Raw genomic sequence first — 20,478 nt, forward strand, 5'->3', positions numbered from 1 at the left:
AAGGGTATATATGGAGAAAATCCTCTTTATCAATATGGTTGTTTCCAGCCGCCATCATGCCCTCAACTAATTTGCCATATGCACGTTTAAGCGGTCCAAAAACACCAACATCCAGAGGTTGAAGGAGATGAGATGAATGTGGAGGCATGCAAAGGCAGATAATTGCATTCTTTTTGCAGAAATTGTCAAATTCAATGGTTTGATGACTTGAATGGCCATCAAGAATAAGTAATCGCTTTGCGCCAGTTGAATGCAGCTTGGAAAATGGGTCAAATAGGCACTCCAACCATGCAAGGCCTATCTTATCTGTTGTCCAGCCATCGGCACTGTTGGTAAGCTTCCAATCTGGATGAAGATTAGGCTCTTGATACCATGCAGCCTGGTGTTCTTTCCCTTTTAAGATAACTGCTGGAGGTATATGAATCCCTTTTGCGCTCACACATTCAATGATTGTGACCCATTCGCGATTCCCCTGGATAGTTGTACGAGGTCTTTCACTGCGCTCCACTGCAGTAATCACCTTAGATGTTGTACAGAGTCCCATTGCAAAGCCAGTCTCATCAAAGTTCCAAATATCATCTTCATGTATACCATGCTCTTGAATGGTGCCCTGCACAACTTCAAACCACTGTTTTATAACCTTTGGATCCTCCTGTTTTGCACGCTGGTGTGTAATTCTCCGATTGTATCTTGTACAAAGCTCTGGATGGCATTGAACAAAGTTGTATGCCCAGTTGACTCCAATAGTTGAAGAAGGATCCCGTGTACGCTCAGAAAGTAATATTTGTGCCATTCCACGCAGAAACTCAGGTCTAATTGAAAACCCTCGTTTATCTGCATCTAGCAGACGCTTAGATAGGACTTCTTCTTCAAAAATTGTTAATTTATGGCCATTAGCGCGTGTTTCTGACCGTGGTTGAATTCCTCTAAGCCGGTTGAGCAAGGTAGCTTTAGGCACACCAAATACTGCAGCAGCGCGCGATTTTGATCGGATTTTTTTCTTTCTATAAGCTTCAATGGCCATTTGCATTTGGGCTTCCTGAGAAAGAGACATTTTTTATGGTGATGGTGAAAATATGACGCGTTGAAGAATGATTGTTGGAAGTTGCGGAGAAAATGGTCAGCTCGGTTGTATGGTCAGCTCGGCTGTGGATTACGTTATATTCTGACAGTTAGTTGAAGATCATGTGACCCACACCAGCTTAACTTTATCTAGATCCCCACGACTGTATAGTATGGTAATGTGGTTTATCGTATGCCTGCGTATGGTCTTCCTGGCCTTAAATTGGCCCATTGAACTAGGACATACGTAAGATCCAAAACTTGAGCTTTTTTTCGTCTAGCACCACAGCTTGAACTCCCTATGGATCAAAAACAAGGCCCATCCCTTCTCGAATACGCTCGTTTTCATGAAATTGCAACCCCATCTACCACTGTGAATCCCCTGGAATATATCGACCAAATACTCGAGAACAGCCCTTCCTCCAAAGATGAATATTCACCTGCTTCAAACAGTCATACCACGACTCCTTGGAAGTCCATCGATGGACAGCTTGACAGCGAAAAGCTCAGTCTGGGTAAAAATGACGCCCAACTTCTTTCAACGGTGATTCGGCACTCGAGAGCAGAGCGCGTGGAAGCTTATTGGGGCCATTTCCTTCCGTCATTACCTAAAATCGAGGGTCTCAAAGTCGAGCTTCCTATTCTTCCTACCCATCATGAATCGGAAATAAATTCTCTAACGAGCTCTGTTCGTTCTCGTCGTGGAAATGAAGCGCTGTCGTTGCTGCAGACCTGCCTACCATATTCTCTGCCAAAATTCTCCAAGTGCTTCAATACGTGCCACGGAATTGACAAGAAGACCGAGATGGAGAGACTCAATTGTACCAGAGAGTCATTTCTTTTGATTCAGAATGCTAGGAAGTGTGGGGATATCAGCACAACTACGGATTGTCTCGAGACTCATCTACAGGCATATGAGGTATTATTCCTGGGAGGATCACTGAACCTATTTGCTGACTGATCTGGACTTCTAGCAGGCGTTTTGCGGACCGAGTCCTGTTCTTGTTCCAATTGACTTCGACGAGTTATACAATCCGCCGCCTAGCCCGAAGCCGCAAATGCTTCCTAGTCCCGCTTCCTCCAATCCTATCAAACGACATGAATCGCCACACTATTTACAGAAGATGGACACATTGGTCTCGATCCCTCTAGAGTTTAGCGAGGGAGGTACAAGGGCACGAGGTTCTAAAAATGAAGTGTTTTCCAACGCGCAACGCGAAGAGGAAGTGAGGTCCTTTCAAGAATGTTCGCCGCCCATTGGGTACGCAACTTCTGATTTTAGAGAGGTGGAAAACGCAGAAAGCGAAGAAGATCTATATCACCCGCCAGATTCGACTTGGAACCTCGCTCAATCTGTGGTTTCAACACGGCTTAAAGTTGAACTCGCTCCTGGGCGTAGCTTTAGTGCACTTCAGCATACTACATCCTTTCCATCTACTTTCCAGTCAAATCCTTGCTCCACATATCAAGAGACAATGAACGATGGAAATATCGACTTTGGCCACCCAGTCGAGGTCGAACAAGGAACCCAAGATTTCGCCGAAGGGGAGATTTTAGAAATGCCAAAGCCACTTGGGAACAGGTATGGAGGTAGTCTAGACAGTATGGTTGTCAACACGAACTGGTGCGACTTGAACCGGAGAGTGAACAAGCAGGATATCACAGTAAACGACAGCTCCACACCCGACGGACCAACACTTCTTGGTGAGACATGTCGTCAACAAGTGCAGCAACATATGGAGGATCAGATGTCCTATCACCAGCGAAAGAGGAAGACGGTAAAATATGATCACAGGCTCAAGAAAGAACAGCACAGAGACGGAAAAAAGAGAGCAGCAATACAACCTCCAGCAATAAGCCAGGGCTTGAACTCGCCATCATCATTCACGGTACTGGGCTCTTTACCTGCTTTTATGGCAACGAGAGACATAGCACCCAAGCGACGTGTCAATGCAGAGCGCCCTTTTTTCGCAACGAAGAATCAGCAGCCAATTGATGATCGAACTGAGCGCCAAAACCCTGCCGTGGTTTCAAATCAATACGCAGAACCAGTAATACAATGCGAGGAGCATTTTTCTATCCTATCGAACGCTTCTGCATCGCAGCATGTTCCCCAATAACCAAGGAACAACCAAGAATCTCCATTACTCTTTCTATCAACATAACTCCTCAAGTCACACTTCCGATTGACACGAATCCTCGAATACACGAAAGATCCACTGCCCACACTCATCTACCGAGCTTATGACACAATCAACCACGATATCGAACACGAAGCGGGCATCATCATCTCACCTTCAATAGGTGCAATCCTGACAACATCCCAAGCCACGACACAGCTATACCTCCCGGGCCACAAACCCGCACGTCCACACTTGGATGACATCAAGGACATCAACTCACCCCTTCGGGAACGCATCATACTCCTAGCCCCACGATACGAACGACTCTACGTGCTCATCATCCACTCCAGAGGAATAGCAAAGCATTCGACGGCTGACAAGCGGACGCTAGCATCCATCACATCGCTCACAGCATTCTGCAACTCTGTATCGAAATATTCGACCATTATCCCACTCATAATCGCGCCATCCGCACCAGAGACAATAGCGCAATGGATCCTCGGGCTAGCTTATAAACATTCGTTTCGACTACCGGAGACCAGTTTGCCGTGGAGTATTGGCTTTACGTCTATCAAGCCGAGCATCAACAAGTCAAGTATAGATCCAATGATGATTGAAACCGAGACGCAATGGGAGCTTTTTCTCCGTCATGCTGGATTGAACCCATTTGCTGCGCAGGTTGTCTTGCTTGTGCTGAGGGAGGAAGAAAAGCTAAGCTTAGATTCTACTTGTGAACAGGGCACAGTTTCAGCACTGTCGAGGTTTGTGGAGATGTCAACTAAAACGCGAAGACGTCTGTTTGCAGGGCTCATTGGGGAAAGGGTGCTAGAGAGAGTAGAGGCTACAATGGATAATGACGGGCAATGCGGCTGGGCGCTCAGCTTTGATGTTGTATAGATATAACATTCCATACGAACTTGATTTTCTGCACAGCTTGAGGGCTTTTCCTTTCCGTACTAGTGCTCACCCCTCGTCGCCTTTGGCTCACTGCGTAGACCTGAGCATGCCCTGAGCAGATCACTGAGCAGAGACTGAGCAGAGGGGTGAGTAGCCTGACCAAGACAGCCTCAATAAAACGCACCATGCTAGCTTCACCGGCCTCCACTTATATTCGTAGCACTTGACCCCCTCAACAAAGCGGTGGCGTCATCAATGGAACAGGGAATTGAGGTCACCATTCCTCTACTCCGCTTTTTACCATGCCAGAAAAAACTTTTTCCCAAAAAAATAACGGGGTAATCTAAGCTCCCATAAGGGTTCAATTCGCTCCAGAGATTACCCTATGTCCGGAGAGCATGCTTCGAGCTCTCAAGAACAGGATCAGCCATCTTAGGATCCAGGCCAGGGCTGGATCCGCGGCTGCTGGTACCAGACTTGCCCTCCAATTGTTCCTCGTTAAGGGATTTAGATTATATTCCTTCCAATTACGAGACCAAAAAGAGTCCCGTATCAGTATTTATCACTCCAAGGAGTCTGAAAAATCCTTGGAGCAAGCAAGCTGCGGAAAATACTAAGACCACGGAACCAATGTGAAGAAGGGTTACACTTGCTGCTTAGAATGAAAATAGTAAATGATTCCTACTGGCAAAGTGTTATAAAAGTGCTGTTGTCCATCGGGCCATCAGCCGAAGGTAGCATCATATTCATTCCTTGCAACCGTGCTTTGTCTGTCGTAATACTACCCATACTATCCATTGTGAGCCTGATAACGCATTATTCTTTTCTACTCGCGTCAGTATATATGGCGACGAGTGTGCTGATGCTCTTGCAAAAGAAGCTGCTAACTCATGGTCAGCATTCGAAGAACCCTCCGCATAGAAGCAGCCAGTGCATGGAAGGCCAAATGGACCACTTCCGCCCACGGGAGCTCCGTCGTTCATGGGAAGAACATTCAAAAGCACAGATGCAGCTATACCAAGGCCTACGGAGAGCTGCTACATCAGCCCTTATTCAAATGCAAACCAGGAAGATCGCCCTGACCAGTTATCTTGGTACCATTTAAGACTATGGAACCGACCGAATGTTCTTGCGGACATGGCCTTCAAGATACACGCCATGTTCTCCTCCACTGTACAAACCGCGCAGGGCCGCGGATGCACCATCTTGTACAAGGGTCGAGGCGGGAGCTAGATTACAGGGCCTACCTAACATGGCCGGACCTGTTACCGAAGGCAGTGCGATTCATGCTCGAGGCAGGCCTTCTAAGCCAGTTTCAGACTTTACCAACCACATACCGAGTCGCAGCGACGGACAGGAAGCAAACCGGCGGCATAGCACCGCCAGGGGTATACACTTGCAGAAGTAGGAAAGGAAACGAGACAGTATCCAACAAGCCCATGGATCTTCGTGACCACAGGAACAACAGTACGAAACCAGCAGCATGGGGCATACAACATGCGGAACAACATATCAGGATATGTATAGTAAAACGACGATGTACATAGCGATTACTATTACGGTGGCTTACCCAGCCACCCAGTGTGACGGCTCAACGCTTCGATGAATGATATCGACGAACAAAGAAAAGCACTTGGCGAGGCCACACAGCACAGATATAAGAGCCCCTTTCTTGTAGATAGAATTCTTCTTCCTCTTCTTCCTCAAATTCGATATTCTCGTCGATGGCTACAATAGTATAAATAAGAATACAGTTCGCTAGGATCTACTATTCCGAGTTCGTAATACTTGTTTTACGCTTGTATTAAGGAGTTGTTGTGTATGTAATTTATGTAACCATATTACTACTTGTAAATAAGACCTGTAAAACCAGCGTTTTATATACAATAAGCCACAAAAAGTGGCAGTGTAGACGTTCTGTACTGTATGTATTGTGACATGTATGGATGGGTATGTTACAGGGTGTATGTAGTCTTGTTCATCTTGAAAAGGTTCATGAGAGTCCTCAATTTGCCCAAGTCGGAGAATGCGAAAGGACCGGACGATCGGTACATCACCATTCACCTAAGATGACGATAGTATGAATAGACATGGGGAAAATTCGAAATGGGCAACTTGCTTGTGCTTGTCAGAATTATTTAGCCATGTGGCCATGTGCCCATGTCTGAACTCTGACGAATGGGTATTTTACCACTAATCAAGTTCTAAGGCTGAGCGGTGAATCAGAAGCAGATGTATCTTTGGCCCATGAGTGCTCGTTTATATTCTCTCGGAAATTTCAGAAAGCTGTATTTCACCACCTCCCCACCCACTTCTTGCCCGGATTGCTTTTGACCACTTTGATTTTGCCCGGCATTGTTGGTAGTCAAATTCTGCTAGTGTGGCCTGTCTTCATGTCTTTTAGAGTTGCATGCGGCGCGGTTTGGCGCGGATGGAGGGTGCCCTCCATCCACGCGGCGTGGTTTCTGGGAAAGATCCCTTTGAGTGATCCCTGAATTTTCTATGGTTTGCTTTTTTTGTTTATGCTGTGATTTGGTCACTGCTTGTTCTTCTTGATTTCTTACTATCTTATTTCCAAAAGAGCTACCAAAACCGCAGTCAAAAAGGCTGCAGAACAAAACACCAGGCAAAAGGCCACCACAGGCCTCGACGAGGCTCCAAGTTTGTCGATAAGCAATGGTTTACTGTGAATAGAAACATCTAGAGATAGCGATAGTGGATACCTGCATATCGCCTAAGGCGAGGGGTCAGCGTATGAATACTACTACTACTACTGCTGCTGCTGCTGCTGCTGCTACTACCACTGTATGACAGCAAAGGATAGGCATTGATCTTTTAAGTCGGAGAACTGGGAATGGCAAGATGCGATTAGCGTACCTATTACTTCACCGAGTATCAGGGCTCCAGGTTGTTGATATGGTATTACAGGTATTTTAATTTTCTGCGGGCCTCGAATACGGTTTTCTCCGCTGCCCAGGTCCACGAGGTCTCCTATAAACGGGGGCTGCCGCTCCAGCGCTGCACAATAATACTCTTCTCTCTGTCTCTCAGAGCCGAAAACTTGTCTTGATTTCGCTTTCTCGTCAAAGGAACCGGGAGCCCTGGAGATTGACCCTGATTACTACCCCTTTCTGCATATAAAAAACTGAGATTCTTCCCATTGTTCTTGTTCTCAACCTTAAAACGCCACACAGGCAGCCAAAATGTCCATTGCATCTCTTCCCGTGGAATTGATCTCAAAGATATGTAACCATCTAGATCCCCAGCAATGGGTCGCTCTGAGGTTATCATGCCGCGCATTGTACGAAAACTCACTTGAGAATTTCGCGGAAACCTATTACAAAAGCATCCGTTTCATTGTGACAAGCGAAAGTCTCCACGAATTGGAAGAACTATCCAAGTCAACTGGTCTCCGCGAGCACGTCCAAGAGCTTTGGATGATACCAACCGTGTTCAGTGGCACTGAAAAGCCCATCGGCATGGTATCTATATCATCAAAAAGCTGCCGACAAGTGAAAGGCGACGGGCTGAATACGCGACATGCCGTTCACAAAGCGATGATCGTGGATAATTCCAACCTGCTGAAATCAGAAACATTCAGTGTTCGACTTCGGGAATGCATGGATCGATTTCAAAACCTCCAAACAATAGGACTCGCACATTACAGCACGGAATTTTTGCTTGATCCACGGCAGCAGACAGTTTCATTCCTGGGAAGGCGACAAATGATGAGCCAACTTGATTTTCGATTCGATGTTTACAGCCTGCAATCCTTGACCCACACCAATAAGAACAGTCAGATAAGGAAACTGAACTCTTTGGCATTATCGAAGCTTTTTCTTGCGTTATGTGGCTCAAGCTGCAAACCCCGAAAGCTATATACCTGCGATTCTAATTTCTGTGGTGATATCGGCCCCAAAATTGCCCTCCCTGAAGAACAATTTGACACTCTACTGTCTGCTTTAAACAGCCTAGAGGATCTTCATTTATGTATTGATCTCAATGAGGCCGCCTGGCTGAAGCTTATCACGAACCTTGCACCTCAGTTGGAAAGACTGACTTTGTCGCAAGATCATATGCCTGCCTATCCTGCAAAAAGCTACGTTGGGAACATGTTCCATGGAATTAACTTCACTCGACTCCGGGAGCTTCATATTCATGAGCTAGATATCTATTTCAACTCCTTAAAATCACTATTGCTTGGTGTAAAGAAAAATTTGGTCATTCTTACACTTGAGCGAGTGACATTACGTAGTGAGGAGTTGAGAGCTGCAGATGATTCTGCTTTGCAACACAAGGAATCCCCCAACCACCAAGAAAATCAAAGCTCTACCCCGTTAATGCCTACCTACACACCTGACGGCCCTGGATTTGTTCCCACTTCACCAGGCTTTCATCCAACATCGCCATCGTATGGACCAACATCGCCGTCGTTTGTACCAACATTGCCATCCATTCAGCCAACACTGCCATTATTTTCACCAACGTCGCCATCATTTCAACCAACATCGCCATCGTACACACCAGCTCCGCCGCCAGCAGCCGAACCGGAACTACCAGAAAGCGTTCCCCCATCCCCACAACATTCCTCGATTTCCGAATCATCTGAGCCAATGACAAATGAATATCTAATGGCAAACCGGTCATCCATTTATCACCCATATTCTCCACCTGAACTTGCTGGTTCAGTCTGCCCGACCTTGGAAACCCGAATGGCATGGAAACGCAACGAACAAAAGGTGACTTGTGTGTCTAGCCTTTTAGACATTTTACAGAACGAGCTATCTCTAGAAATACTCTCATTGGAAGATATTGTCTGTGACGGCAATTATTATTATTTCAAAAGAGTCAGCGATGGAATCGAACAAAGTGGCCGAGTGGATTTTGACATTCGCAGCGCTGGTATTTTGTTGAGAGAATGGATTTCCGATTTGAGGCCAGAGGCTTCCTGTCCGGGATATCGCATTCTAGGCCTAAAGGAATACGAAGGTTAGTAGTGCTTCCCTATTTGGTCCCTGCAGTTACTGATAGAATCTAGAAATGGAGGATTGGTTCGACAAAATGATAGGAAAGGACAGCGGGTCATTCAATAGGTTGGACTGTGACTGCAAAAAAAAAGAGAAGTCGTTGTGGAGATGTCCATTTGGATGTCATCGATATTAGGAACATTTGAATAAGACATCTTACACGTACCACACCGACTGTACATTGTGACACACTTCCAGAGTCTCAATTTCCTCGAACATTGAATCTTATACTAGTATTGAGAGCACGAAAAACAAAATGATCCTCATGCATGTGAGGATATGTCTCAATTTCAAAGCAAGTAAATAGTTGACATCGATAGTCCTATACGTATATAGTACCTAAGTACATATCCACAATCCATGATTATTGCGAGAACTGCATGTGGAGCCCGCATCTTTTTCAGTTCCAAGGTCAAAGAATGTAGTGCATGCAGCAGAGATGAGACGGAGATATATGCCAAAAGGAACTTGAAGAACGTGAAACGTTAAATGTTGAAGCCTTGGAAGAACCCTAAACCTGATGACCAAAGAACCATAGACGGAGTATCATGGATTCTAGGGGTTGCCTGTTGTTGGCTGGCTAACGGGTTTGCACTGGCCGTTGCTGAAGTTGCAATAGGTTAGGTACACGCCTAACAGTTTATGGTTAGTCAAATCCAATGAAACTTGCAAATAAGGCTTTGGAGCATCTTGAGGGCCTTCCCAACTCACCATTCAACCAGTATGAAAATGAATCTAGAAATGATCAGTATGATTCTCAAGTCGATATGTTGGAGAAAAATGGATCATACCGTTATTTTTCAGAGGCTTGTGCTTGTTGACATCAGTTTCCCCATTACTGTCTTTCGCAAGCTGAACGATATCGTTCCATCCATATTTATAATCAACTAAATAGTGAAAAGGAAAAGTTCGGTGATTAGCAGGCCGAAAGCAATATCGAAGGCCGAATCGCACAGCACTCACTTCCTGCATATGCTCCGAATGCAGCCTTTCCATGGAAAAGCTCATGCGCCAAAAGTCGCTCCCATGTGTAATAGATGACTGACTGAATCCAACTTTTTTGGGTGTGGAGTTTGGTTACGCTTGCCTGGTCGAGGTACTGATGCATCTGATACTTCAGTTCACTCCATGCTCCGTCACAGAATGTAATCCAGTCAGGCTGATAATTGGCGACATCCCTTGGAGCGTCTAGCACGAAGGCCGCGGCTGACCGTTCGACACCATTTGAATCAGCTGGCATCAAGCAAATATTAGAAGTCTTCTTTGTCCCGCGAGGACTCAAATCCATGTTTTTGATCATCCAAGCATCTGCATATATCATTAGCGGGGGGTGAGTTTACTAATAGGTAGGTACCTTAAATCAGAGTTGACTCCATGAATACACTTACTTGCATCATTAGGGTCCACGACCCATTCTTTCGAGTCACACATCCAACGCCAGTGCATTGTGTTCTTTGCCAGACCATTTGCAAAGATCGTAGCAATTTCTAGATAGAAGTTTTTAGTTTTCTGTAAGCTTGGAATCATCTGCCTTTCCATAGTCAATGAGTGTAACCTACCGCTCAATCGCTGCGCGCGAGCTCTTGCTACAGTCTTTGCACTGACATCGTCCCATTTGAAAGTGCCGTATAGGGTCATGAACAGATCCATCATCCGCCTGTTGTCATCATTCAGAGTTGGATTGTCAGTCGAGATGTAGTAGTCGATAATTTGGTAGGTAACTGATGCGGTCTGCTGCCCGTGTTGGGCCTAACCTCATCATTGGTGTTAGTAATGATGCAATGCCACCTCTCAGTTTACATATGTGCTCATAGCCGTAGAGAATCGGAGCGGGATAACTCACAACAACGGTCAGTGCGTCCAAGACGGTTTGCCATGCTTGCAAATTCATCTTGCTAGTGCAGCTATTATGCACCAACATTTTAGTGTTTCTCGACAGCGCCGTGAATTCAGAGGCACTGGCTCGCTCAACGAAAGTATTCAAATGGTTATCTTCTCCAGTGTACGCGATGGAGTGATTATGAAAAGGGTGAGCCTGTACAGTCAACAGGACTTGCGCTAGAAGAAGAAACTGGCCAATTCGGGCCAACAAGGCCCGTCCAGGGTGTCCAAAACCCATGATTCGGTCAAACGAATGTAGAATATATGACATGAAAGTTGTTCAAAATGAGTGGACAGTTTTAAACTAGAAACTACTGGAGGATGGGACCAACTATGTACAAAATGCTCAGGTACGGGTTAAACCTGGAATTGTGAGAATCTTTCCAATATGTCGAGGAAGCTGTTATACCAATACCAATACTGAGTAATATGGCCCATATCACAATCCCCCTCCAGTGGAAAATATCCTCACCGGTATTTTGATTGCAGGAAATGCAACTCTTTTCGCACCCCCACCTGGGCACGAAGTGGGTATACACTCAATTGCAAGCGAAGGGGCCAGATTGTGGAGGGAGAAGACCCTCAGCCACTCGAAATATCGTATGTGAAGTGGATAAAAAGGATGAGTACCTAGTAATTAGAGTTTTGCTCCTTGAAAATAACTACTATCCCTTAGCTAGTGGAACCTGTAGGCAATTTCGAACATGATTCGGAGCTTTTCCGTCCCTTCCACAGGTACCCGAAGGTCGGCAGCCCCCGAGGCCGGTGAGATTGATTGGCAGCAAGCCAGGAACGAAGGATCTATTGCGGAGCCAAAACGCTGCTATCTGCATAGCCAGATGTACTAGTAGATACATAGGCTTGATTGAGCTCGACACGGCCGACTAGGGAAGACGTTTGTAATTCAGCATGTGTCAATGTGCTACGAATTAGCAAGGGGTCCCTTGAACGAACTAAAATTTAGTTTCTATTAGTACCAGAAAGTTTGATAATTCTATGCTGGAGGCCTTCGGAGGGACCGCATTAAACATTGCTCAATCTTAACCCTGGAGTAGACCGACAAATCTAGGGTAAATAATTTTGATGATAATTTCAGTGGACCTCGCCAGGTAAAAGGGTTATCAAGTGCAGTATCTCAAACAAATTAAATTGAGCTCCACAATCAGACTTTGCTTCCGGCCCGGGGGCCGTGAGCAGACATCTTCGGCTGCATCGAACAGTGGGGCCCCCTCAGCTGCAGGGGCTGCTTTGGCGAGGTGCCGTATGCCTAAAGAGAGGAAGCGTATTTTGAATACGGCTCAAACTCCCCGAATCCTCACGTCTAGAAATGGGCACCTGTAGGAGAGAAAGCTCGATTTGATAAAAAATAGCAAGGGAAAAAAGTTCACATAGCATAATAGATTTGCAGTTTCTTTATGCAACCCAGCTACTCACTACCAGCTTCAATTCATGTACATAGGCCATTGTTAATTTTCACTCATGGAGCAGCTCATATGTTGGAAGACTCATTTTATGCTACCGAATTTCAGCATAGAAAATATTTGACAAATCAGATATCATGGCCAATAACCCAATAAAGCAACGTGTCTGAAGTAAAGATCTCGCATGAGACCGCTGACACTATATGATCTTGCTCTAAGAGCCTCTAGACTGCAACACAGTAATAGACATTAACCTCTAGGTCGGAGCAGTCGGAACCAACAGCTGGGTTCCACTTAAGAAAGTTAGTTGCGGTGATATCGTATTCCTTCTCAACAGTCTGGCAGTCATCGCCCTTCACGACCTTGTAGTACTTTGTGCAGTCGGATGCAATACCGCTTTGCACTGGGGATGGTGTCGATCCAGTCTCGGTAGCAGTTGCAGTGGCAGCTGTAGTGGTTGGCGATGGGGTGAAACCTATTAGAAGTTAGATCGAGTTGACTTTGGCGTGGACGAGAGGGAGTATTTACCAGGAACACCAACACAAACATCAACCTCGAACCACAGGTTGGTACAATTGACACCGGTAGCCGGATTCCAATCATAAAATTGAGCTTTAGTAAGATCGAACTCGGATAGAATCGACTGGCAGGTGTCATTGCCGGAAACGTAGTGCCACTTGTTGCCTATTTCGAGCATCATTAGAACATATCTGGGGTTGGAGGCAAAGGACCTACATTTTGAAGTGACTCCTGATTGAGTAGGCAAGGAAGAGACTGAGGATGACGCGGATGTAGAAGTTGAAGTTCCCGACCCGTTTGCTTGCACGCAGACATAATCGCCTTCCACCAGACCCTTGCACCCCGTGCTAATAGCCCTATTGGTTTTGTAAGTACATTGTAGATTCCTTGCGCTCTTCATGGCAGGAGAGTAAAGGAGTGATACTCACGGATTCCAAGCATAGAACTGCGCTAGGGTAAAGTCCAGGTACTGGTCCTGGATACTATAGCAAGTATCACCATTCACGACTTCGTGATACTTGGTGCAAGACTTTGCGATTCCAGTTTGAACTGGTGCAGCAGATCCACTGATGGTGAGGGTGGTAGCTGGTGTACCAGATGCTACTGCCGAGGTGGCTACCCCGTCAGGCCCTGAGACGCAGTAGCTGTTTCCCGTGATCATTTTACATGTCGAACTACCTTTCAACGCGGGGTTCTGGATTCACTATCGTCAATAATGCTGCTGGTATTGTATAGGGAGAACACAAGAAGGATATACCCAATTTTCAAACTGTGTCTCAGTGATACCGAAGTAATCTTCCACCATCTCACAAGTATCTCCCGACGCAACATCATTGGCGAAATAGTCACAGCTTGTGGCCAAGTCTGCATCTGTCGGTCCAGTTGCAGTAGGGCCATTTGTCCATCCATGTCCACTTGCAGCAACGCCAGTGGTTGCAGCAGCAGCAAGGAGGAGATGCGTGAGGCGAATGTTAGAGATCATTGTTTGCCGGGGGAATAGAACAGGGCGAAGATGGGATTCGAGAAATTTTTAGAATACACCAAGATATACAGCTTTAGGAAGTTTCCATGGGATTCAAATGCCACAGGATCAATGTCTGCACTCCGTAGCATGCGTGTTTTCTTCTTCAATAATGGCCCCGTTTTATCCACTTTTTCTACGTGCTATACATATCTCGGTTCTAATCCATCAGAAAGGCACATAGATCCGCTTGAGGTTGCAGTTGTGAATCAGCGACTGCTTTCGCCTCCTACAGTAGCCTCAAACTCATTGTTTCGTGAGCGGGGCTCACTAAGAACCGAATTAGCGCCTCAAATTTGCGAGCTCTTGGCACTCCACTTTGTATTTTTCCAGCGAGCTAAGTCCATTTAAGCTATTGCTCGGCATCATGGCCTCGGAAACTCCGGGCCGCACGGGCGTTTAATCAGAGAACCCTTCGCCCCCAAATGGCCCCATGGTATCAACAAGGGTTTGGCTTCCAGTGGAGCTTGAAGATTTTGAGCGCAGGATTTACCAATAATGGAAATCAGCCTCCTCTGGGCTGCAAGTAAAATTCTATCACTATATCAATTTTCTCCCTGATTCTTTTGCTCCTTTTTCAAAAAAGAATGAAAAAGGATATTAATTCGCACAATGCAGAAATTTGAGATAATTGAGATAATGATTGTTGGGAACCACTTCGAGTTGAGAAAACAACATTTGAATAAGTGTGCTCTCTAAAAGCTGTTTCTCCATAAATCAAGCGCCTACACAGACTCGGATGTTTTCCGGATTCAAAGTAGCCGTCGGGATTCTATACTGATCTCTTTAGGCTTAGTGTCTACTTCATACCAGCTCCAAAGTTGCAAGGTTACATTCATGGTCACTGGCCCTGTGCTAGTGATAGGAGAAAAGAGACAAAGCTGAGGTCAATGCATCTGTACTTGTCCATGGTGGAACTCTAGAAAGGAGCTGTGGATTCAAAAGATCCCTTGACCGGCACGACTTTCAGGCCGAGACATCTGGATGGAGGTTACGAGCAAATCAACCATCCAACCGCGAGCTGCGATGTGGATTACTCCATCAAACTTACAGAATACACCATACATGTCATGTAAACCGTGAAAGATACAAAAATGGGTCTATCTTAGTAACATATCTAGTACTATGTACTTCACTTGGGCAGGATAGGTTTTAAAGACACGGAGAGGATCGATTATATTATATGTAGGAGGGAGCCTTTGGAAGTCTTGTCTGTCTTCTACTACACTCTTTTCAACCTTCATTCATTTTGAATACCCCTTTCTATTCATTTGCAGGCCCAAAGTATGAGGGGTCTGTCACTGGCCAAAGCTTTGGCTTTATTGCCATTGCTGGCCACATTCATCCAAGCTGAAGACGCCAAAGGCACCTCGGGCACATGTTCCGAAACTTCTAAATGTGTGTCGGGATGCTGCTCTAAGAGTGGCTACTGTGGTTTCGGTGATGACTTTTGTGGCGATGATGTTTGCATCTCCGATTGCGATGCACAGGCAGAGTGCGGCCGTAAGTCTCAGGCAATTGATTCTTTGTGTCGCTTTATGTTTATGTCCCTTTTTTTTTTTTTTTTTTTTGCGTTCCGGGGAGGAAGCTGAGATGAAAGCTTGTAATATGCAATTTTGATTCCATCTCTCCCTACTGTTTCTTTCAATCACTGGACGCAGTGTTAACAGGCTCATGTATTCTCAATCAACTGACTTTTGGCTAGCCTATGCACCGGTCGCCAACTCTACTTGTCCTTTGAATGTTTGCTGCTCACAATTTGGGTAAGCGCTTGGTCTATCTGTTACAGGTTATGGCGCATATTGATCAGAGCAGTTTCTGCGGTACTACCGAAGAGTTTTGTGGTGACGGATGCAGCAGTGGCTGTGATGCCGTCGACCAACCGTACGTGTTTTACCAATTTTTGCAAGCCTGATAGGACCTTCAGCTTATGCGTCATTAGATCATGCTCCGGAACTTCTAGCGAAAAGGTCTACGCAGGATATTTCGAGGCCTGGAACTACCAACACGCTTGCGATAACCTTGAACCCAAGAATATCGATGTGACACCATGGACGGTATGTCCAAATTAGGACATGACAACACAGAGTTGCGCTCACAATTGTTTAGCATCTTTACTACGCCTTCGCTAGTATCTCTTCTGATGATTCTACCATTAAGTTTACCTATGATAATGACGAAAAATGGATCCCGCAGATGGTCGCTTTGAAGAAGAAAAAGCCTTCCCTGAAGGTCTGGCTTTCAGTGGGAGGCTGGGACCTCGGTGGTGAGATCTTTTCGGACATGGTTCGTTTCCCAGGAACACGCAAAGCTTTTGTTGATTCCGCGGTTGATACCATGAGCTCTTACGGATTTGACGGAATTGATATCGACTGGGAGTATCCTGCTGCGAGTGACAGAAGTAGGTGGTCAACTCTTGATTGTTTTGAACAATAGAGCCCGCGCTAATGCTCAAAAAATAGGCGGTCGTGATGAGGACACAGCAAACCTTGTTACTCTTGTTCAAGAGTTGAAAACGGCGTTTGGTGATGATTATGGTATCTCCGCAACTTTGCCATCTTCCTACTGTACGTGCTTGTGCCAGTGCCCGGAGAATATGTTTCACTACTAATATGCCCAAAGACTATCTCAAGGGCTTCAATGTCACAGGAATGGCGGATTATGTGGACCACTTTAATTTCATGTCATACGATATCCATGGTACCTGGGATGGTAACAGTGCTTGGACATCATCCGACATTAATCCACATACTAACCTGACGGGTAAGCTTTATCCTTGAAGTTTTATGGCATAATTGTCTGCCTTTTTCAAGTGGCTAATATTAGATCAAAGAAATCAACGAAGGATTGGATCTATTGTGGCGTAACAATATTGAACCAGCCCAAGTACATCTTGGGCTCGGCTTCTATGGCCGTTCCTTCACACTGAACGACACAAGTTGCACTGAGCCCGGGTGTCCGTTTGATAAAACAGGCAGCACCAGTGGAGGGGGAGAGGCTGGCCAATGTACAGGATCAAGTGGCATTCTCTCTGACTACGAAGTTGCCGAAGTGCTAGACATCTATGATCCCAAGGTGACATATAATGAGCAAGCTGCAGTCAACTGGATCACCTGGAATGATAACCAATGGTATGTATGGCCCTAACAACTGAAAGGAAATCAAATACTTACTTACAATTTCTCAGGGTCTCTTTCGATAATGCTAAAACATTGAAGCAAAAGGCCGATTATGCCAATAGCAGATGCCTTGGAGGTCTCTTTGCCTGGACATTGGATGAGGGAGGTCCCGGGTCCACAACTAATCCCAACAAGCTTGATCCCTCTGACTCATCCATGTCTGGTGCGGACGTCGACGGTGGCAGTGATGGCTCAGGTGATGTTTACATCGCTGCCGATGTTGCTGCAGGTGATACAAAATCGAATACGGCAACTGGAATTGCTCCTCTGAACCTCATTGTTGCGCCTTCCACTCTGGCTTCAACGACCACGATCACCATTGACCCCTTTCCAACAGAACTTGAAGTTGCTTGGACGACTACAGTCACAGTCACAGTTGAGGGGACGCCTACTGTTACTGCTACTGTTGCTCGTACGGTCGAATCGACCACATTCACAATTGACCCTATTACTACCGGTATTATCAATTGGTGGAACTGGAACATTACTGACAGCGATGTCACGAAAACCTCCACATTTCTACTTCCAAGTATCAATCTGGACCCAATTGTATTCCCGGATGACGGAAACCCCGAACACATCACAAGCGCAGATTTTACAACACATACTGTCACAAAGAGCAGGACTATCTTCCCTCCCCCATGGCCATGGTCCCACACATCTCTTCCTGGAGATGTGCCCACACCCACTGTTACCTTCACTCAAGGATCTGCTGGGCCTACATGCACAGCTAATTGCGGCACAAAGTGTACGAGCTTCTGCGAGGGTCCATGTTTGGACTGTGATGACGCAAAAAGTAATGAGGGCTGGGCAGACCCAGATGATCCGAACCCACCTGCTAGCCATTCTAAGTGTACTGGTCCTAGATGTCACAATGGAGAGTGCACTGGCTCCAACTGTCAGAAAAAGGGATGCACAGGCTCCGATTGTGACAACGGCGTTTGTATCGATGATTCATGCAAGGAGATTGGTTGCATTGGCGATGACTGCGACTCTAGCGGGTCTTGTGACGGTGACGATTGCAAAACAGTAGGATGCGAGGGCTCAGACTGCAACGGATCTGGTGGCTGCTTCGGATTGGATTGTATTTCCATTGGATGCATTGGTATCGACTGTGACAGCAACACAGGAGAGTGCACCGGGCCAAATTGCCACAAGGTTTCCTGCTCGGGTCCCAACTGTCAAGATGGAGTGTGTACGGGCGAAGGCTGTGAATCAGACGACGACGACTGCGAGGCTGATGAGGCTGAAGTTTGCACTGAGAGTGTTTACTCTAGTATCGTCACACCTACCTCGACATACACAACGAAGACCTCTACCAGCTGCGAGACCATTACTGCTTGCAGTGCCGAGGCCTCAACCACCACCACTACAATCTCTGAAGCCGACTTGACCGCCTGGACAGAGTATTGGAATCCTGAAATTACTCTTGACACCGCGGTCGCCAGCAGTTTGGCAGCTTCCCTGGAAGCTGTATATTCCTCAATCTATGATTATGATACTGAAACCACAAGTTCAAGCACACATTCAAGCACCAGCAGCAAAGCGAGTACAACCACGACCTCAACCACCGGCACCAGCGTAGTACATGGAACCCCGACTGCCACCTCAGTCAACGCCACGCCGACAACCTTTCATTCTCCCTCTAACGAGTCATATCGAAATGAACTTTTATAAAGACAGCTCCTGCGGAGACTTTATAGCTGGCTACGAATGGGATAATAATCCTTGGTACAGCTCTGGGTACTGTGAAGAATGGGGCCTCAAAGAGTTTGACGGCGGCAACATGGTTGCCTCTTCTGTCTACCCTGTTTTTAGAGAGTCTGACTGGAACCTTGGGATTCAGTCTATATGGGAAGATTGCAAGTCTACCAATTTGGGTCAACAACTTAAAACGCGCACATGTTATAAGCTAGACTACAATCCTGATGGAGACAATCCTAATGGACGTGGGACGTGGATTGTTTTTAGCAACGATGTACCTTATGCCCCCGGCTATTAAAAAGCCTCTGGACTATTGAACAGTGATTCAGCCCTACATTTTGAAGTCCAACTTGGAATATACCTCCAGGGCTATGTATAAACCTTCCATCTAGGCAGTATAGATACTACCATACAATTTCCTTAGCAATGATCCTCCAACTTAAAAAAAAAAAAAAAAAATTAACCTTATAATCTCTGTGCAGTGGGTTGGCTCAAAGTTACATACCAACATTGGCTTCTGGACATACCTCCTACTAGCCCTGAATAAAGGGCTACAACATACTTATTTTAAACGCATGGATATTAAGTGCAAGCTCCGGAGATACTAACATGGGACTACAGGCAAGGCCCCAGGTTCCTCTCATATTTTGTCTGCTATAAGTGCCCACTGTAGGGGAGAACGTTATCCTCGAGATGCCGCATACACGGAACCTTCGAAGCAATCCGTACGCGACTGCACACATATAGCTTCTCGGCTATAGATAGATTCGATATGAGACAACTACGCCTCTCCGATCGTTATGTTTGGACGGAGTAGGTACAGTATTTTGCTAGCCACAATGTTTAGGTTACTAAGTTTAGCTGCTGGATCGACTCGTACGGCTGAGACGGTGTTGAAATTGAAGCTTAGTCAGGTTTGAAAGTACGTATTGAGCGTAAATTGTAGGTCTCTGATTCTTATAAACGAAGCTACCTAGCATCCTATATAATATCTCAGACTACCCAATGGAGTATATTAAGCGATTGTAACGATTGCAATAAGGGCAAAGGAGTGAATATATTATTTGCGTGATAAGGTATGGTGAGGTTTCAATCAGGCATCGATTGTAATGCTCGGTAAGGAACCTCTATATTCCGACAAAATTGTGCAGTTGTTTTCCGTATTTTTCTATGTTCAGTTTACAAACTAAAAATGTATCTCACTGTAAGGGAAAATCTTCAAAACTATTGATCCTAAGCCTATCGTGTATCTTAAGCTCTGGCCAGATAAGGCACCCCCGCGTCAAAACCCTGCAGTTAGGGCATAGGACTATCGCCGATCAGAATGAGTTTAAAACACCACACGCACATTCTGTATCTAGCTTCTCTTCCTCCAGAATCAGTTCTGCCCTCATTCTGTTACTTGCGTTGTAATCCTTAGGCATTGTTTCCCTACCTGGCCGACAGGTCTCCTACCCTGTATCGTAGGATATTACAGTTTGCCCTTGGAGCAATCTTGTCAAGGAGAAAGTTCTTAGGCTGTGGCAAGGATTAAGGAAAAAGTGTCGATATCAATAGTTGTACGAAAGGATCTCATGCGTGCGCAATAGGCTCTTTCAGGTGGCGTTGAGCATATTAAATCTTTAACTCTTCCATCTTAAACGC

General features: G+C 45.8%; 5 protein-coding genes across 5 annotated transcripts; 3 read left to right on the top strand and 2 right to left on the bottom strand.

Moving 5' to 3' along the window:
• Positions 1–1,363: 1,363 nt before the first annotated feature.
• Positions 1,364–4,082, top strand: EURHEDRAFT_401467 (uncharacterized protein; the record flags this gene model as incomplete). Its single annotated transcript, XM_040780087.1, has 3 exons — positions 1,364–1,981; positions 2,040–3,113; positions 3,237–4,082. The coding sequence occupies 3 exons, from the start codon at positions 1,364–1,366 to the stop codon at positions 4,080–4,082; spliced, it is 2,538 nt and encodes an 845-aa protein (XP_040640068.1).
• Positions 4,083–7,040: 2,958 nt separating this feature from the next.
• On the top strand, positions 7,041–9,475 carry EURHEDRAFT_529844 (uncharacterized protein). The gene is made up of 2 exons (XM_040787123.1): positions 7,041–9,071; positions 9,121–9,475. Exons 1-2 carry the CDS (start codon positions 7,286–7,288, stop codon positions 9,243–9,245), a joined length of 1,911 nt encoding a protein of 636 aa, XP_040640069.1. The 5' UTR covers positions 7,041–7,285; the 3' UTR covers positions 9,246–9,475.
• Positions 9,377–11,272, bottom strand: EURHEDRAFT_385242 (uncharacterized protein). Its single transcript, XM_040779647.1, has 7 exons — positions 10,953–11,272; positions 10,669–10,858; positions 10,498–10,596; positions 10,073–10,417; positions 9,901–9,996; positions 9,821–9,844; positions 9,377–9,741 (listed from the first exon to the last, which is right to left on the bottom strand). The coding sequence occupies exons 1-7, from the start codon at positions 11,259–11,261 to the stop codon at positions 9,665–9,667; spliced, it is 1,140 nt and encodes a 379-aa protein (XP_040640070.1). The 5' UTR covers positions 11,262–11,272; the 3' UTR covers positions 9,377–9,664.
• A 1,191-nt stretch (positions 11,273–12,463) lies between these two features.
• Positions 12,464–13,945, bottom strand: EURHEDRAFT_475775 (putative LysM domain protein). The gene is made up of 5 exons (XM_040785411.1): positions 13,688–13,945; positions 13,359–13,624; positions 13,147–13,286; positions 12,940–13,095; positions 12,464–12,886 (listed from the first exon to the last, which is right to left on the bottom strand). Exons 1-5 carry the CDS (start codon positions 13,910–13,912, stop codon positions 12,636–12,638), a joined length of 1,038 nt encoding a protein of 345 aa, XP_040640071.1. The 5' UTR covers positions 13,913–13,945; the 3' UTR covers positions 12,464–12,635.
• A 1,215-nt stretch (positions 13,946–15,160) lies between these two features.
• On the top strand, positions 15,161–19,242 carry EURHEDRAFT_497355 (glycoside hydrolase). The gene is made up of 9 exons (XM_040785693.1): positions 15,161–15,454; positions 15,657–15,714; positions 15,767–15,835; positions 15,894–16,008; positions 16,061–16,352; positions 16,414–16,518; positions 16,574–16,714; positions 16,785–17,082; positions 17,139–19,242. The coding sequence occupies exons 1-9, from the start codon at positions 15,238–15,240 to the stop codon at positions 18,805–18,807; spliced, it is 2,964 nt and encodes a 987-aa protein (XP_040640072.1). The 5' UTR covers positions 15,161–15,237; the 3' UTR covers positions 18,808–19,242.
• The last annotated feature ends 1,236 nt before the right edge of the window (positions 19,243–20,478 follow it).

This window comes from Aspergillus ruber (assembly GCF_000600275.1).
Source record: "Aspergillus ruber CBS 135680 unplaced genomic scaffold scaffold00008, whole genome shotgun sequence".
Lineage (NCBI taxonomy): Eukaryota > Fungi > Ascomycota > Eurotiomycetes > Eurotiales > Aspergillaceae > Aspergillus > Aspergillus ruber.

What these genes read in the sequence shown, in the direction of transcription:
- EURHEDRAFT_475775 (XM_040785411.1), bottom strand. Translation starts at nt 13,912, where the DNA reads ATGATCTCTAACATTCGCCTCACGCATCTCCTCCTTGCTGCTGCTGCA. An exon ending in CAGTTCTATGCTTGGAATCC is followed by an intron (nt 13,287 to 13,358) that starts GTGAGTATCACT and finishes CAAAACCAATAG; the next exon opens with GGCTATTAGCACGGGGTGCA. An exon ending in ATCAGGAGTCACTTCAAAAT is followed by an intron (nt 13,096 to 13,146) that starts GTAGGTCCTTTG and finishes TGCTCGAAATAG; the next exon opens with GCAACAAGTGGCACTACGTT.
- EURHEDRAFT_529844 (XM_040787123.1), top strand. Translation starts at nt 7,286, where the DNA reads ATGTCCATTGCATCTCTTCCCGTGGAATTGATCTCAAAGATATGTAAC. An exon ending in AGGCCTAAAGGAATACGAAG is followed by an intron (nt 9,072 to 9,120) that starts GTTAGTAGTGCT and finishes GATAGAATCTAG; the next exon opens with AAATGGAGGATTGGTTCGAC.
- EURHEDRAFT_385242 (XM_040779647.1), bottom strand. Translation starts at nt 11,261, where the DNA reads ATGTCATATATTCTACATTCGTTTGACCGAATCATGGGTTTTGGACAC. An exon ending in TGGACGCACTGACCGTTGTT is followed by an intron (nt 10,859 to 10,952) that starts GTGAGTTATCCC and finishes TGATGAGGTTAG; the next exon opens with GCCCAACACGGGCAGCAGAC. An exon ending in ATTCGGAGCATATGCAGGAA is followed by an intron (nt 9,997 to 10,072) that starts GTGAGTGCTGTG and finishes TTCACTATTTAG; the next exon opens with TTGATTATAAATATGGATGG.
- EURHEDRAFT_497355 (XM_040785693.1), top strand. Translation starts at nt 15,238, where the DNA reads ATGAGGGGTCTGTCACTGGCCAAAGCTTTGGCTTTATTGCCATTGCTG. An exon ending in TGCACAGGCAGAGTGCGGCC is followed by an intron (nt 15,455 to 15,656) that starts GTAAGTCTCAGG and finishes ACTTTTGGCTAG; the next exon opens with CCTATGCACCGGTCGCCAAC. An exon ending in GTTTGCTGCTCACAATTTGG is followed by an intron (nt 15,715 to 15,766) that starts GTAAGCGCTTGG and finishes TGATCAGAGCAG; the next exon opens with TTTCTGCGGTACTACCGAAG.